General features: G+C 41.6%; 1 protein-coding gene across 1 annotated transcript in view; it reads right to left on the bottom strand.

The window, feature by feature from the left end:
• DLEU7 (deleted in lymphocytic leukemia 7) overlaps nt 1-12,187 on the bottom strand; it is a 122,479-nt gene extending 110,292 nt beyond the window's left edge. Inside the window, exon 1 of the mRNA XM_044084891.1 lies at nt 11,375-12,187. Within this exon, the coding sequence (XP_043940826.1) occupies nt 11,375-11,806 (432 nt within the window). The 5' untranslated portion in view covers nt 11,807-12,187. The remainder of the gene's footprint in view (nt 1-11,374) is intronic.
• Between the last annotated feature and the right edge of the window lie 4,483 nt (nt 12,188-16,670).

Here is a 16,670-nt window from a genome sequence, read left to right as displayed (position 1 = left end):
AGACATGATCTGCCTTTTACAAACCCAACATGGTTGTGGTCCAAAGTTTGGAGATTACCAATGTCTTTTTTTATAAGTTATATGATGATACATTCCATGGCCTTGTGGAGCAGGCTCATCAGGCTCATCAGGCTATTGGGGCACTAGTTCCTGGGGTCCGTGGTGGCTCCCCCCTTGTGTAGTAGGATAACCGTCACTGTGCACCATTCAACAGGCACAAAGCCTGAGGTGAGGCTATGACTTAACATGGTATGCAGGTGTGGTGCCTGTTCGTTCTGTAGTTTGTGTAGATCACAGCCTGGGATGTTATCTGGTCCCATGGATGCTGTGTTTCTGGCTTTGGAGAGTCTGTTTTACCTGCGCAGCCATGATGACAGCAACTTTGCAGTCTTCCATTATAGAGATGTGCTCTTTCATGGCTGAGAGTGGGGTAAAGGTAGCACTGATCCTATCTGCCAGGATGTTGGCAATATCAGTTGGTCTGTATATTCAGTGCCATTGTGCTGTAACTCAGAGCAGATCTGTGTGTTGCCATTGAGATTCTTGACATAGCTGTAGAATGCTTTGTAGTTGTCTTTATAATCAGTGACAATTTTGTTTTCAGAACCAGCTTTGGAGGATTTCATCATGGATCACAGCTTCTCACTGATGTTGACGATGGAGCTCCTCCCCTCATGGGATTTTACCCTCATTTGCAACTGTATTTTCCTTCTGTTGTGCAGTTTGTTTATGGCAGGGGAACACCAGATTGCCTTGCTTTTGTTGGAGGATAGTGTCTTGGTTCTGTTTGGGATAGCACGATGCATGCAGTCATGTAAGTGCTTATAAAGTGCAATTGTGAAGGATTCAGTAGCTGTAACTGTATTGTCCATCTGCATGGGTGTCCTGCAGTTCAGCACTTCTGTCTTAAGAAGCATGAAGTTGGCTTTGGAGACATTTTTTAACATGGTTTCCTTAATGGGGGTGTGGGTCCAGGATGTGGATATGTAGGGTAATTAGCTTATGGTCAGATGGGACCAATGAGGCGCTGATGTCAGGTGTGGAACACCAGTCATGCAGGACAAACCAAACCCCGTAACCAACACAAATAACCACAAAGTGAGCTAAATGCTACTCATTGCCAGTAGTCTCAACCTCAAGATGCACACACTCGAGGCATTTCTCATTATGGATATCTGTGCAGTATCAATTACCTAGTTCAAGGCTCCAGACAGCACACCAGTAATACCAGGATACAACTCATTCCATACCTTCCAGCATCAGATCCTGAATCATAGCACATAGGGTGAGGATGTATCCATATTCATCAGGGATACCTACACCTCTCTCTACATGCTCTCTACAGGATATGTGCCCATAGAATGTTGCACAGCAACGTTCTTCACACTCCACAGGTGTGGGGCCACAAAAAGCCCTTGGCATTCATGCTCTATGAGCCTGACGAGTGTGTTCTGCAAGGCAATGGAGCCAATCATAATGGAAGTCAACAATACAGAGATTGGGAACCTTCACACAGTTGAGCACACCCAGTTTAGCTTCTTCAATTGCAGACCACGCCTCCTGAACTGGGAGGATTTATTTGACAGTTACCCAGGCTACAGATGATTGAAATGAGCTCCACACAGCCTACCTATACCTCGCTGAGGCCTTTGACACCATTCCCTAGTCAGGTATCATAGATGAACCCACCAACCTGGCCATGAATCCATACATCACAAGATGGATTGCAAACTGGCTCACAGATAGATCCCACACATTACGAGTTGCTGGCTACATGTCAGACTCTACACCGGTAACGACTGGTGTCCCCCAGGGTTCAGTCCTGGGGTCCCTCCTGTTTGGTATTGACTTCTCAAATCTACATGTCAACACAGGAGAGTTGTGTTTGACTAAGTTTGCTGGTAACTGTAAAGTGTTTGCCATAATAGATTCCCTGGAAGACAGACATATTCTCCAGAAAGGACTCTATGAGACAGATGTGTGGTGTCAGGATCATGGCCTCAAGCTCACTGTGGAGGAATGCATAGTGATGCTCTTTGTTGAAAACAAAATACCCACAAACCACCACATGGGTGTTACCCCCTTGAAAATGACAAGGTGATAAGGGATCTGGGGACACATGTACATAGTCATCTTTCCTTTGACAACCATGTTGCCAAAGTGATTGGGAGATCCTATGGGGCCCACCTAATCAACAAAGGGTTTGCATCAGGATCCAAAGAGGTAGTGTTGGCACTCTACTCTTACATCATCAGACCCATCATTGAGTACAGTGCACCATTATGAATGTACTCGACTTAGCATATCCAGCAGCTGTAGAGACCACATATGTACCTCACCAAGAGGATTACTGGCCTCGGACAGTTGTGTTATGCAACACAACTGGTAAAACTAAATCTGTTCTTTGTTGCATACCGCCTACTCGGAGGCACACTCTGCCTAACATACAGAGCCATGTCCAACACATAACTGTTGAACATGCTCCATCTACACATAACAACACTGAGTCACCCTACACATTCCAGGGATATGAGTCTCATCAGGACGATGAGTACAACATGCTGGTGGGATAGAGTACCATCCCAGACACTTGCCTTACTGTGGAAAAGAGTCCCAATGTACATCAGACAGAACCCCTCACTGACACTCTTCAATTGGAACATTGATGAGTGGATGGGAAACAGACAATCCATGCCAGGCATCACATCAGCAGCCCCACTAGAATGGGGCTTAGGGTACTAACTATTAGAACTAGGCCTTGAGAGACTACTCAATGGTGTGGTGGAAGCTGCACAACTTGCGTAGGCTGATATATGCCTTCGTGGATATTGTCTACTACATACCTATGAACCTACTTAAGAACCTCTGTGACAGGTACATGTCTACAGATAGTAGATGTGTACTTCATTGTACAGCCATGTTGTACATCAGGCACATGGACCACATACACTGTAATGCTTACAGATACTGGTGGCTGTTATGTACAGTGGGAGAGATGTGCATCTCATGTCTTTTGTGCCATTGGGATGTGTACTGGGTGGGACAGTCCTGGATGGCTCCCTGTCATGGTCACCCTCTTACACACATCTCTGCCCATCCATCTTTGGCTTATTATGCTGTGTTTCCCTACATATATATAGAGGTACATAGGTAGGTAATAGGCTATCTGCCTGAAGGCATATACTAGTATGGCCAGAGTGTGCAGCTACCACCACCCATGGAGTTAGTTCCCTAGGCCTCTGTGTAGTAGAGCTGAAGAAGTGATCCATGGTGTGACAGTTCAGTTTCATATACACTCATCAAAGCTCCTCTGGAAGTGTCAGTGAGGGTCTCAGCTTAATGTCGGTTGGGAGCATGTTCCAAATCAAGAGAAGTCTGTGAGTTAGTAATGTATCCCTCCAACACGTTCTATTTAATGTTGTGATGATGATATCCCTAGAACATGTGGTACACTGAGCTTGGGTTTACTTCAGATAGCGCATGTACATCAGTTTTGCATTGGGCATGGACCTGTCTGTTGGGCAGAGATCTCCTGAGTAGACAGTATGCAACAGAGTACAGATTGAGTTAAATTCAGTCTTGTTGCATGGGGCAACTGTTTGAGGCCAGTAATCCTCTTGTTGAGGATCTTGAAAAAGCTCAGCATCACGCTGAGCAAAAGCGCTTGATGAGATTGTTGTTGTGATTGTTTCAATAAAACAAGAAATTTTATTCGAATAGAAGCCTTTTATTTTCTGCTTCAGTGGAAGAAGGAATACCAGCATTTTTATCTGCCTTTTTCATTTTTGGATTTCCAGTGCTACCTTCCAGGTCGTGGATCAATTTGCTTTATTGGTACTGTTTCCTCTTATTGAGGTACTTCAGTGGTCTTTCCAGCTGCTGAGTGTGCATAGTCAGATTCATCGCAAGTGTGTTGTGGTACTCTCTGACGGGTCTGATGACTGATGTGTGGAGGGAACCTCCTTTGATCTACATGCAAAGACTTTGGCAGTTTGTGGGAACACAAAGCATGATTTTCTAACCACTTTGTGAATATGTTTCTGGAAGTGGAGATGACTATCCACATGTGTCCATAGATCCCTTATTATCACCTACATATTTAGGGTGTTGGCACCTATGTGGTAATTGTATGACTGTAGCTCGAGACCATAAATTTTACACCACATATGTCTGACTGAGACCCTTTTTAAGGATGTCTCTGTTGTCCCAAACATTGATTATGACAACTTTTTTGCAGTCCTCCACAAACCTTGCTAAACATAGCCCTCGTGTTTTTGACTGTATTTCTGAAAAGTATACACCAGACAGGAGGGGTCCCAGGACTGAGCCATGGGGGATAGCAGTTGTTACCAGCTTGAACAGAAGACCACAATTGTTGCCTTGTGGGATCAATCTGTGCCCCAGTTGGCAATCCATCAGATGACATACATATTTATGCACTGGTTGTTGATTTTGTGGATACGACGTGTGTCTGTGATGTTGGAAAAGGGCTTTTCAAGGTCTATGTGGGATGTGTGTAGCTCATTTCATTGATGTATGTCCTGGGTGACTGCCTTGAAAACAGTCTATCAGGTTTGGGAACCATGATCTGCTCCTGACCAAACCGGAATTGGTAGGGTTGGGTGTTTGTAGGCTCACAATAGCTCTGCTTATGAATTCCATCATGATGGACTCCATGGCCTTGCAGAGCAGGCTTAATAGGCTTATAAGACAATAGTTCCTATGGTCTGATGTGCAACAACACTTGTGTAGTGTGCCAAATTTTGCTGTAATGCATTCAACAGTTTCATATCCTGTACAGAGGGTGAGTCTCAACAGACTGTTCAGGTACAGGGTCTGTTTGTTTTGGAGTTCACATATGACACAGTTAGGGAAACCATGTCATCCCATTTTTAGTTTTTTTTTTCGGTTTGGAAAGTGCTGTTTAACCATTGTATATGCTATTTCTGGGTTTTCACAATCTCCAGGTATGATAATGGGCCCTTTTGTCAGTGAGAGGGGGGTAAATATGTATGAACCTGTCTGACAAGATGGTGGCAGTGTCAGTCATGTACATGCATTCCTTTACAGTTTGCACTGACTCAGAACATATATGTGTTTACATTGATATATATGACATTGCGAAAGAAAGCTTCATGGTTCTCTATGGACTCTTTGACAATATTTTTTGCCAGAACATAGATTGGATAATGTTAGGAGTGCTCATTGTTTATTTATGACACTGATCGTAGATTTATTGATCTTCTTTGAATTTCCACTTTCTCTGAACAACTTAAGTGCTTGTAGTGCATAGTTTGATTATGACAGGAGTCCAATATATTATGTGGGTCTATTTTCATATAACTGTATATGCAAGGCAGGATTGGTGAATGGTGACAATTTTCTGGGGTATGAACTGCAACTGGCAGATATGTGTGGCCCACCGCTGTACTCAGACATGGCCTAAGTGTGTGAGCATGCCCAGTATGACCTGTCAGTATGTTGTTGACTGACATTTGCTTCGTTTATTTAAGTGTGTGAGCATGCCCAGCATGACCTTTCAGTATGTTTCTGACTGAAATTTTCTATATTTGTTGAAGTGTGACAGCATGCCCAGTATGGACATATATACTATATGTGTGTGAAAAATCAAGTGGGTTTTTACTTCAGGGCTCACCTTTGTGTTGTACATCAACAGGAAGCACGCTGTGCCTGCAGGGCTTCCATGAGTCACTTTGCATAGACATCAACATTTCTACATACAGGGGGGACGGACAGCTATTATTTGTACACTTCTACCTAGGGGGCACACCTGATTGTTACTGTGGGTGTACATAGGATGAGGGGTTCACCTGACACTTATACACATTTGCTAGGCCTGCACTGCTATGTCAGGTACTCCATTTCAGTCTGTACTGTTGCCTATCGTACTGGCCTGAGGCATACTACTGTACTACAGAACTTAGCTTCCCATTTCACATATATTAGTTTGTGACTTCATAGCCTACCCAACCCACATCACACTGCCTGGCCTGCTATCTGTCTGCATAGGCCTGGGGGGAAGTTCAGAGGGCATGATAGAGCATTTTTTTGTGTTTGCGTTAGTCTACGATTGCCCTGCTGTGTCTGTGCCAGTGAAATGCTGTCATGGCTTAGTGGTTCAGTACTGTGACTATAGTACACAGTATTCTGGGTTCGAGCCCTGTCACTGCTTTTTATTTTCCTGCTGGCCAGACCTGAATGGTTAAGGAACAGTAAAGCAAGTGTGAGCGTGTTTACCCGGCTTTGCTCGACTTTGCCCAACATTGCCCAATATTGCCCAAAGTTGCCCAACATTGCGCTGGTTTGCGCAGCATGCAGCTCCACGCAATTGTGCTTAAATATGGTAAATAGTGGTAAAATATGCTTAGCACTGCTTTATATTGCTTAAAATAGGGCAATCATGCCTCAGGTGCTGCTGCAGGGCTGCTTATGTCAGATGCACATGGTACACTCCCTATACATGTTTGATAACAGGTAGTGTCAAGTTAGGCATCCCTTTTATTGTATGTGTGAGTCAGAGAGAGGTGTTCCAACTGAGTCAGTGTATGTGCTATGCATTGCCTCTTTGCCAAGGCCAGGGCATACTGGGCATGCCTCCTTCTGCCTACTGGGGCAGGCTCAGGTTGTTAATCCTCCTGGTCATGCTGTGCCTGTGCAGGCCTTGGCAATGGTGGGGGCTGTTTGGCCCTGCCCCATGCTGTTCCTGCTGCAGCTGCTTTCGCGGGAACATATTGTGTAGCATGGCACATACCATGACAATTTGGGTACATGTAGTTGGTGAGTACTGCAAGGCTCTACCAGATGTGTTCAGGCACCGGAACCATGACTTGAGCATCCCAAACACACTCTCAATAATGTTTCTTGTTTGTGCGTGTGCCTCATTATGGAGTTCTTGTTCGGGTGTGTGTGCATTTCTGATAGGTGTCATCAGCCACGGCTCCAGTGCATATCCAGCATCCCCCACTAGGTGACCGTCAGGGATGTCCCCATTGGCAAATCTCTGGTACAGCTGCGTCAGATGCCAGATGTGGGAATCATGATAGCTTCCAGGGCAGCCAGCACACACATTCATTATTATGCCCTGGGCATCGCACACGACCTGGCAGTTGATGGAGCGGAAGCCCTTGCGGTTGATGTAGACTCTACCCCGCTCACCGGGTGGTGCTTTGATGTGTATGTGCGTGCAGTCTATTGCACCCACCACCTCAGGGTATTTTGCTATTTGGTGGAAAAGACGCATATTGCTGGCCAATGCCTCACTGGAATTGGGGAAATATACATGCTTACCGACATGTGCTGACATGGCATCCAGGAACTGGTGCAGTATCCTGGATGCTGATGCCTGTGAGACCCCCATCATATCACCAGTTGGTCTCTGGAAGGTACCTGTAGCTAGTATTCATAGGCCAACACATACCTTGGTATCCACTGTGATGGGGTCCCCTCTGTTGGTTCTGTGTGTGAGGCGTGGGTGGCACAGCTCAACAATTTGCTGCAGGAAGTCTCTGCCCACTCTATAGTGCTCCACTGTCTCCAGCTCATGTAGCCCCTGGTAGGTTACCTTGTGCCTGTACACTCTTCTCCGACTCCTCACTGTGGGTTGCTCAGCAGCATTCACAACATCACCACCCTCAGCACCTTGCACATGTTCATTTATGATAGCTATAGCAGCCCCTAACATTTTGTCAGCCTTAAGCTTTTTAAGTTTTCACTTTTTGTATACTGCAGTGTTGCAGAATTCTTGTGAAAAAACAGTGTAGACTGCTGTTAGCAGAGTTTAAAGTGCTGGGTTGGGCTGGGCTAGTCTACTGCCTGTGTAATTGGCTGATTCTGATATATTTCACCTGGCAGCTCTGCTAGTTCTCCTTGGTTAACTTCCTACTACTTCTTTTCCTTCCTTTTTCCCTTTCTGTTTCCACAAGGGGCAGCGGCGCGCAAACAAGTGCACATGCGCGCACACGCGCACACACTGTGTGCCAGTTTGCAAGTAATTTCTGATATATCTACGGTGTACACCTTTGGTTTCTTGCTTTCAGCTAGTAGCACTGTACACACGCCTCTTGCAATCCTGAGCAACTCAGGGCAAACACAAGCCACTGTGCTCTAATCATCTTACAGTCTTTCAGACATACCCCCTCATGATGTCACCTATCTTCTACTCTACTACTACTCTACTCCTACACTTACACTCTAGGGACATGGCTCATATGCCGGGAAAAATTGGGATTCACTATTCTTATCCTCATTTGCATAGGATTGCCTACTAATGCTTGTTTATATCTCTCACACTGAGCTTCCCCCCTTAGCAACCCCTACTCAGTGGCCATGTTGTTTTCAGCCTGCCATTCAGCTGCATGGTAGAACAATGTTTTTAGTCAAAATGCACATTTGTGGCTATTTTTCAGTTATTTTCATTATATTTAAAGTGCAGCATGTTTGCGCACTGCTATGCTATGCTTAAATATCGGCGATCAGGGAAAAAAATGGGATTTTAAGGATTTGCAACATTTGCAAATGCCAATGGCCTTATATTTGGCCATTGGCATGCTTCCTCAACTAGATGCATCCTTTATTTGGAACTGTCATAGCTCTGTTTACCTATTTGCAGAACGGTACTCCGTTTCCAACGGAGTACATTTCTGCAGATAACACTACTCTTACACGGAGAGGTTAGTGTTTCCTGGATCACAAATTTACCTCATTTGCATAGCTTTCAGCAGTAATTGAGGTAATTTGCATACCATAACACTGTCCGTGCAAGAGTAGCTTTAGAAGCTCTCATGCACGCCCCTGCCGGCTATTGTTGAATCGCTCGGCAGACATATTGGCTGTCTGCCATCTTACACTGTTCTTACACTCCGTGCAAGCCTTCGTAAATCTGGCCCTTTGTTTTCCTGCTAGCTCACCAGTACTCCTGTAACATGATCCCAGTCAAAATAAATAGTTGTGATTAGTGCAGTCATACAGTACAAAATGATGTGTGTGTATGTGTGTGTGTGTGTGTGTGTGTGTGTGTGTGTGTGTGTGTGTGTGTGTGTGTGTGTGTGTGTGTGTGTGTGTGTGTGTGTGTGTGTGTGTGTGTGTGTGTGTGTGTGTGTGTGTGTGTGTATTATTTGATATTTCTGTGCATGATTATCATGTACATGATTTAATCTGCATTCTTTCAGTCTTTGTAGCATCAGTACACAATAATCATACATAGAAATATCAAATACACACACACACACACACACACACACACACATTTACTCATATTTTAAGACATTAACACAAAAATAACTATCTCATTTCATTTCTGTGGGGGACACTTTTCATCACACCATTTCATAACCTGTAAAGATAACAACCTCAAAATTCTCTGCATCTCAGAGGTAAGAAAACACCTTTTCCAATACCCTCTGCAGCACACACTATTCCCCTATACTGCTGATATCATAACATGACTTCCATTGCACAGAGCCCCAGAACTCCATTTCATCATTGACCAAGTTAACATCAACATGGCCTGAAATACATCTTGGTCTAAGCCATCAAACTAGGATCAATGATTTTAACCACCTCCAAGCTGCACATATTTGGACATTCTCACATAAACTAAATGCACCCAACATATTACACTTGAAGATGTCAGTGTCCTCCTCCTGGAGTGTTCCGCCTTAGTCGTTCAGTCTGTCACTTTCACGTTGCCAAACTCTCCCTGGGTGTGGCTGCAGTCCTCTAGAATTTATTTCTTCCCTTATCAAGAACTCACCTTTAGAATTTTCTACCTCAGTGGCATCAGAAGTAGGTTCATAGTTTCATAGATTATACTAGGCTAACTGCCCTTGTGGACCATTTTAAGCCTAGCCAGTTACCCCATGTGAGAATCAGACTTTGCACCTTGTGTCTGTAAGGTAAACACCTTAACCATTATGCCAACCTAATCCACACTAAATACTTTTAAGAAGTACTTAAAGGCCTATTTGATCCTGGGCATATTAAATACATCAACTCTTACTTTTTATTTGTATTTTATTTATCATCTATGTATTGTTTTAATGTAATTAGCCTTACCTGTTACTGTCTTGTCCATTATGTGTATTATTACTTTAGCAGTCATTTGTTAGTCATGAGCACATGAATAAATCTAAAACTGAAACTGAAGATGAACTCATTATTTCCCTCAATGACCTGCTCTGGGTCCCTCTTATTATGACTTGTTTTTACTACTTCCACTCAAATTGCTTTTGTTCCACATATGCAGTTTTTTGTGCTTCAGCTAAAGTATTGTAGCTCAGTAATTTTAACGATTTTTGTTTTTGCTTTGTCAATACCACTCTTCTCTGCTTCCTAACATATCAACTTCCCTGCAACATTACTACCTTTGCCAGGCTTACTGGTGTACCCATTACAGTAGTCCTACCAGACGTACACCTATAAAATAATACTTGTAATTAACATGGGTATGGGCTGATGAGTATTTGTTCTGAGTTGGTCACCAGGCTGTAAACAACCACCAAGGGATTTTTGCTTACCTGCATTGAAAGTGGAATGTGCAGTAACATTAAGACATATTTCCCCACTCCACCTTTGTGTGCATGTACATGAGTGACACTCTATCTCTTCTATGGCTCATGATGTACCAGTTCATATGATGAACCCCATTTCTCTCCCCAAAGGGAAACAAATCTTGTGATATTTATCCATTCTACCTTAGATAGCCTTTTGGACTCTCAGGTTATTTTCTGAATTCAGCATGTTGGTGTTATTGAAAGAAACATTACCTTTGTGCCAGTTTCATCAAAGACTTTAGAAATTACATTGAGATTTTGGTTGGAGACTCTACTTATTTTGAGTATTAGCCTTAAAATATAAAACCAAATTAATTTTGCATATATTTTTAACTTTGAACATATGTTTTGAATAACTTGCTGGCCTCAAAGAAAATAGCTGCCAGGATATCTTAACACTTTCACCAATGGTCCACTCATTCCAAGCGTGTGTGTGTGTGTGTGTGTGTGTGTGTGTGTGTGTGCATGTGTGCATGTGTGCATGTGCGTGTGTGTGTGTGTGTGTGTGTGTGTGTGTGTGTGTGTGTGTGTGTGTGTGTGTGTGTGTGTGTGTGTGTGCGTGTGTGCGTGTGTGTGTGCCTGCATGCACTTGTCTGCCAGTTCAAGCCATGGAACTACCCTAGTTAATTAAACTTACACTTATTTTGACCATGACTGAACAGAACATTAGATGTTCATCAAGCTACTGCTAACCATTTTCACATTACATGCTGCACAGAGTAACATTAACTACTTATACAATGCAGAAAGTTAAACATTCAAGCTAGAAGGAGAAGGAGAAGCAGGATGGTAGAGCCATTTACCTTTGGATGAAATGAGAAGTTATTATGTTCCTTAATAACAGAACTGATGTGATTCTGTTCAACATCCACCAGCTGTGATATAATATCTGTTAAAAGAGATAGTCTCTGCTGTCGAACCCTTACTGCAATAGGACACATCTTTTGCCTTGATCTTTCAGAACAGACTGGTCTGAAGAGTGTACTCTGCACCGACACAGAAACTGAATGGTTATATCTGCAAGGTCCAAAGTTAGCTTCTTGCAAGGCAGATGCTTGTTCTCCCACATTCTTCTCAGACTGCATTCCCGTAGTTACCAAGCTTTCTCTGGTTTCACTCTTTTGCAGTACAGACACCTGGTAACCCCCATGACTGTGCTGTTGAAAACTTCTTAGAATTTTTACTGTAGCTATGTGGTGATCCAAGCACACCTCACAAGCTTGTGGTCTGTACATCTTGTAGCACTATATGATCTTTAATGCCTTCAATACAGTGATCAATTCCTAAATCTTACGATGGTAGAGAATGTCATCCCTTTGAAGGGAAATTCTTTAAAAGTATTTGACAGGGAAGTGTGAGAAAAGGTAGAAATACCTGTCAGTTCCTGGTCAATTTAACTCCAGCTTTCTTCTCTGATCAGCTGTCTGTTTTGCATGTCTTTACAAGACTTCTCAGTGGCTGAAACCTTCCTCCCCAGCTAATGAATATTTTATTCAAAGTATAGCGATAAATGAAGATTACAACACTTACTGTGTAAATGGCTTCATTGTAATTCTTTTTTACAAATGAGTAGAGCTTTTTGCTGATTTGTAAATGAGGATGTCAGACTTCCCCATAGAGTGTTATCAGTTTTCTGCATTTGACATTCTGAAACAAACAGTACTGTGTTTTTCTGCCTGCATTGCAAAGAACGTTCTATTACATAATCACATGTTAAACTTGTGCTGTTTTTTTATAATTTTTGCATCAGCATATCCATCTGAAACTAAACTTTCACACATCTCATTTTATTACTCATTCTTAGGACATATCAGTTTATCTCTCTTAAAATCCAGAGCCATGGCATAGAGAGACAAAGTCCTGACTGTGGCCCAAATGTCATGGTTTGATAATTAGATCTAGATATTATACCTATCTAGGTATATATCTAGGTACAATAAAATCTCAAAGTTCGCCACCACTTCCAAATACTCTACTCACCACTGTAAACCTCTCCATCAGCTGCAATGGCTAGAACTCCCAAACTACCTTGACTACCTCCAACTCATCACCACTCACAAGCTTATTTTCAAACCAACTATATGCCCAGCACTAACAAACATCTTAACATTATAAACCCCAATCAGAACTCTAAGATCTACCCACCAAAATCTAATCTCTGTTTATAAACCAAACCCTCCCACTGGTCAGCTTCTCCTATCCTTTTCCGTCGCCAAAAAATGGAATTCTCTCCCTCCATCTCTAAGAATTTCTGAGAACTCTGAACACTTCTAAAACCCAGCTGCATTCTTACCTCTCCCAAAAATGGAAATGCAATTGCACTCCACCTACCTAACCTGCTTAATACATAAATACTTTATTATAACACACAACGTTTATTCTTCCTTACACACTATTGATTAACCCTATGTACTGCCTTCATGCTAATGCTACCTCTATACCATTCTCAGAGGACCTAAATCTCTGTATTAATTTAACTCATGCTAATATTCATGCATAAAGAACTCATCCATGCTAATGTTACATCTATATCATTCTTAGATGATTTAAACCTCTGTATTAATTTAACCTTGTACTACTGTTCTCAACCACTAAACATGTAAATATGCTTTACATCCTTCTCCAAGCTGCTGTATAACTTTTGTTTAGTTTTTGCTATTTTGTATGTAAAATTTGCTTAGTTTGTTTCTGTTTCCACTATGTATTGTACTTCATATTATGGAGCTTGTACTATGTATTATTGGAGCTTTTCTCCCTGGGCCTCCACTGAAAACGGGCTCTTTGAGCCCAGTGGACCTCTCCGGTCATCAAACTGGAAATAAATAAATAAATAAATACAATAAAAGTACTGGAGGAGACAGAGAGTGAATGGCTAGCCTAGTCGACAAAAAAGAAAAAATACATGATTTGTGACAGAATGTTTCCAGTTTGAGGGAGGGTTGAGTGTTATCCTGAATTTGGGCTGAACAATACTCACCCATGTACAAAAGAGGAGGAGTATGAGGCTGAATTTCTGCCAAGGACAGCATCACTGGTTAACTCAGTATACTAGGTTTGCAGAAGTGCATACACAGTGCCTTCAAGCTGACAAAGGGAGCCTTCTGAGCTCCCAGTAGTCCCAGATCTCACGTTCTATGTCCAGTGTCCACAGATGCTGGAAACTGAGGTCAAATAGGTCAGTGGGAATGGAGTTCAGTGACTGTCGGGAGAACAGGGAAGGGGACCAAAAATGTCGCAACTGCATTATATACTGCCATCTCACACCACCCTTTCTTTGTTCATGGGTTGGTAATCTCCTGCTGTTAATCGAAACACATGTGCAGTTAAGTTTCATGCTTTGCTACAATCAGTGTGTTCCCACAAAACCACACTCAAACTCTTCAACTTCCTTAGAATGCTCAGTAATAATAACCTCAGGCCTCCCCACAGAAACAGCATTAGTCACACACATTGCTCCAGTTATAATTACTTCCAAATGTTTATTTCTATTTATTTAATTATATGTTAAACTGGGTAAGTAGATTGATGCTTGCAGAAGTTTTCCGGCCATATCTCACGACGCACAGGCAAAGGCAAAGATTATATACAGTGGAAATTTAGAGTAGCAATTCAACATGTTTTTTGTTTCTTTTTTGTTGGGGGGGGGGTTGCCAGGTGAGGGAAAAAAAACTCACATCGATATAGGGAAAGCATGTAAACATACACAATTTGTTCAGCTTTCTGTAAGATATTCCTCCCCCCTCGAAAAATTCCCATTCCCTCATACCATTTTCTAGTTTTTTTAAATTTCTGTTTGTTGTTTCCTCTCACTTTATGTAACAAAAACATATAGATAGACCCACTATTGTAACTGTGAAACTATTATATGCCTGCAATTTATTTTTAAGCCCAAATGCCCTTTCCTCTTCACCTTTGCTAAAAGCAAAATAATTTGCCTGTCCACTTCCCTCTCCCCCATAAGCACACACTTTGTTTTTCAATTAGAGGCGATAATTTCCTTTCCTCTAGTGCAACAATGTTTTTCTGACATACCCACAAACTGATAACATTCTGTCACAAGTCTTAGTGATCTGATTTGCATCTCATCATATCTGTTCATTTTGTTTATCTTTTTTTGTCAACTGGTGTTTTGTTTGGCATGGGCTGACTATTCCTAAGTTATTTTTTTTAAATTGCATTTATTATCATCCATGATTATTTCACCCATAAAATTTCCCTTGGCACCACATATCTTTCCTGGACACCGATTTGTAAATATACACAACATTACTTTAGTTACCACTATCTCATTTCAAATTCTCATATCCATGTGAATTAATACCTCAGTGTCAAAACTCATATATCATGGTCGTATACATCTACTTACAGCCCCATTATAATAAGTTTAGACCTCCTCAGTAACATTTTCTTTTATCAGCTTCTACTCTCTCTATTCATATTTAAGATATTTCCTTCTGGCTCTTTTTGTACTCTCCCTACATGAATAACCTGCATTTAGTTATTTTTCTGTTGCTTTTCGTGCACTCTTCCCAAATCCTTCACAAGTTCTTATCAAGTCCTGACGCCTAAAGCCATAATAAAGAGGTCTGTATTACGTGTACATAATTTAGCATGCAGATGGAGGCATGATACTTTTTTAGAGCAGACCCTTTCATGCATTGTACTACATCATGAATTCATCAATTGTCGCTTAACTTCCTTTTTGTTTCCACCTCAGCATTCCTCAGCGGTCAGCGTTGTCGCTTCACAGCAAGAGGTTCACCTGTTCGACTCTCAGCTGGAACGCCTTCTGTGTGGAGTCTGCATGTCCTCCCCATGGTTGAGTGACGCTTAAAGACATGCAGGTCGGTGCATTCATGAATGGGTGTGCCTTCTTTGAAGGTTGGGTGTCGGGCTGGCACCTCAGCAGCATAAAAATCCACTGCCAATCATTAGCGGACCGGAGGTCCGCTGTGGAGACCCCTAACCAGGAAAAGCTGAAAGACATTACTATGCTTAGAGCTAAATCATTTAAATAAATTAACAAGTATTTATCAGTACTGTATGCTATCCCAATTGGTGAATGGCTACAGCAATAAAACAGAGCATTTTTTAGCGTCTTTAATTGAAAACATTACACACGTGTGAGGTGCAGTGAGAAAGCAATTAACATTAGAAAACAATGGAGCTCAGGAAATGTGCACTGTAACTTCCAATGGGCAGAGCCTAAGCCTTTTGACAGAATCAAATTAAGTCCTCACATTTCAAACAAATGTTCATATCGCTGGAACCATAGGGGTTATGAAAGAAGTATAAATGGCAAACTCTTCAGTACAAACTATTTTTATAGTGGTAGTATTCTTTAGGTTCTAGGTCTTAAACTGAATTTTATAAGTCACAGTTAATATAGTAACTATTACATTTGTAATATTTTGTAAACAACTTACAATATCTCAGCAACCACTCAAGTTACATGTATACTGTCAGCAGCATTTTATTCATCTAGCTGAGAGCTTTCATATAAGGCTAAGGAGTTTTGTCTGTGTAACTTGGTTGTTCAGATATTTAGAAAAATGTGAAAATTATATCTATATAAATTAATATCATAAAAACAACAGTTAATATCTATTTACCTGTACTAGACAGAGGTCAAATATTAATGCAGTTGAGTTTGCCATTACGTAAGCTTTAAGGTGAAACCTTTTAAAACCTTGTACATAGCGTGGTTTTGGAATTATTGATGCAAATATGAGCAAGCACTATTTGACGCCAAGAGGTACCAATAGGTGTTAACTGCAGATGCACCTGGAGGCGTCACTCGGATGTAATGAATTAATGGTAAATGCATGGTCTTAACTGTGGTGATTTTCAGCAGATATAATTTAAAGTGCCTAGATTATTTTTGTTTCATGCCTTCCCTATATGAAATAAGTTTCAAAAGTGTTTGTCTGAAAATGACTTTATCAAAAAAGCATTGTGACTTTTACAGTTTTTGTTGTTATATTTTTTTCACTATGGTCATTTATGACAATACCACATGAACTCAGACATTAATCAAAGTGAATTCTTGCACAAAAAAGTAATTTGATACAGTGACTATGAAAATGACCATTGAACAGA

Source organism: Protopterus annectens, chromosome 10.part0, assembly GCF_019279795.1.
Source record: "Protopterus annectens isolate FY-2018-M chromosome 10.part0, PAN1.0, whole genome shotgun sequence".
Classification (NCBI taxonomy): domain Eukaryota; kingdom Metazoa; phylum Chordata; order Ceratodontiformes; family Protopteridae; genus Protopterus; species Protopterus annectens.
The sequence above is the reverse complement of the archived record's forward strand: the minus strand, read 5'-3'. Positions and strand labels throughout refer to the sequence as shown.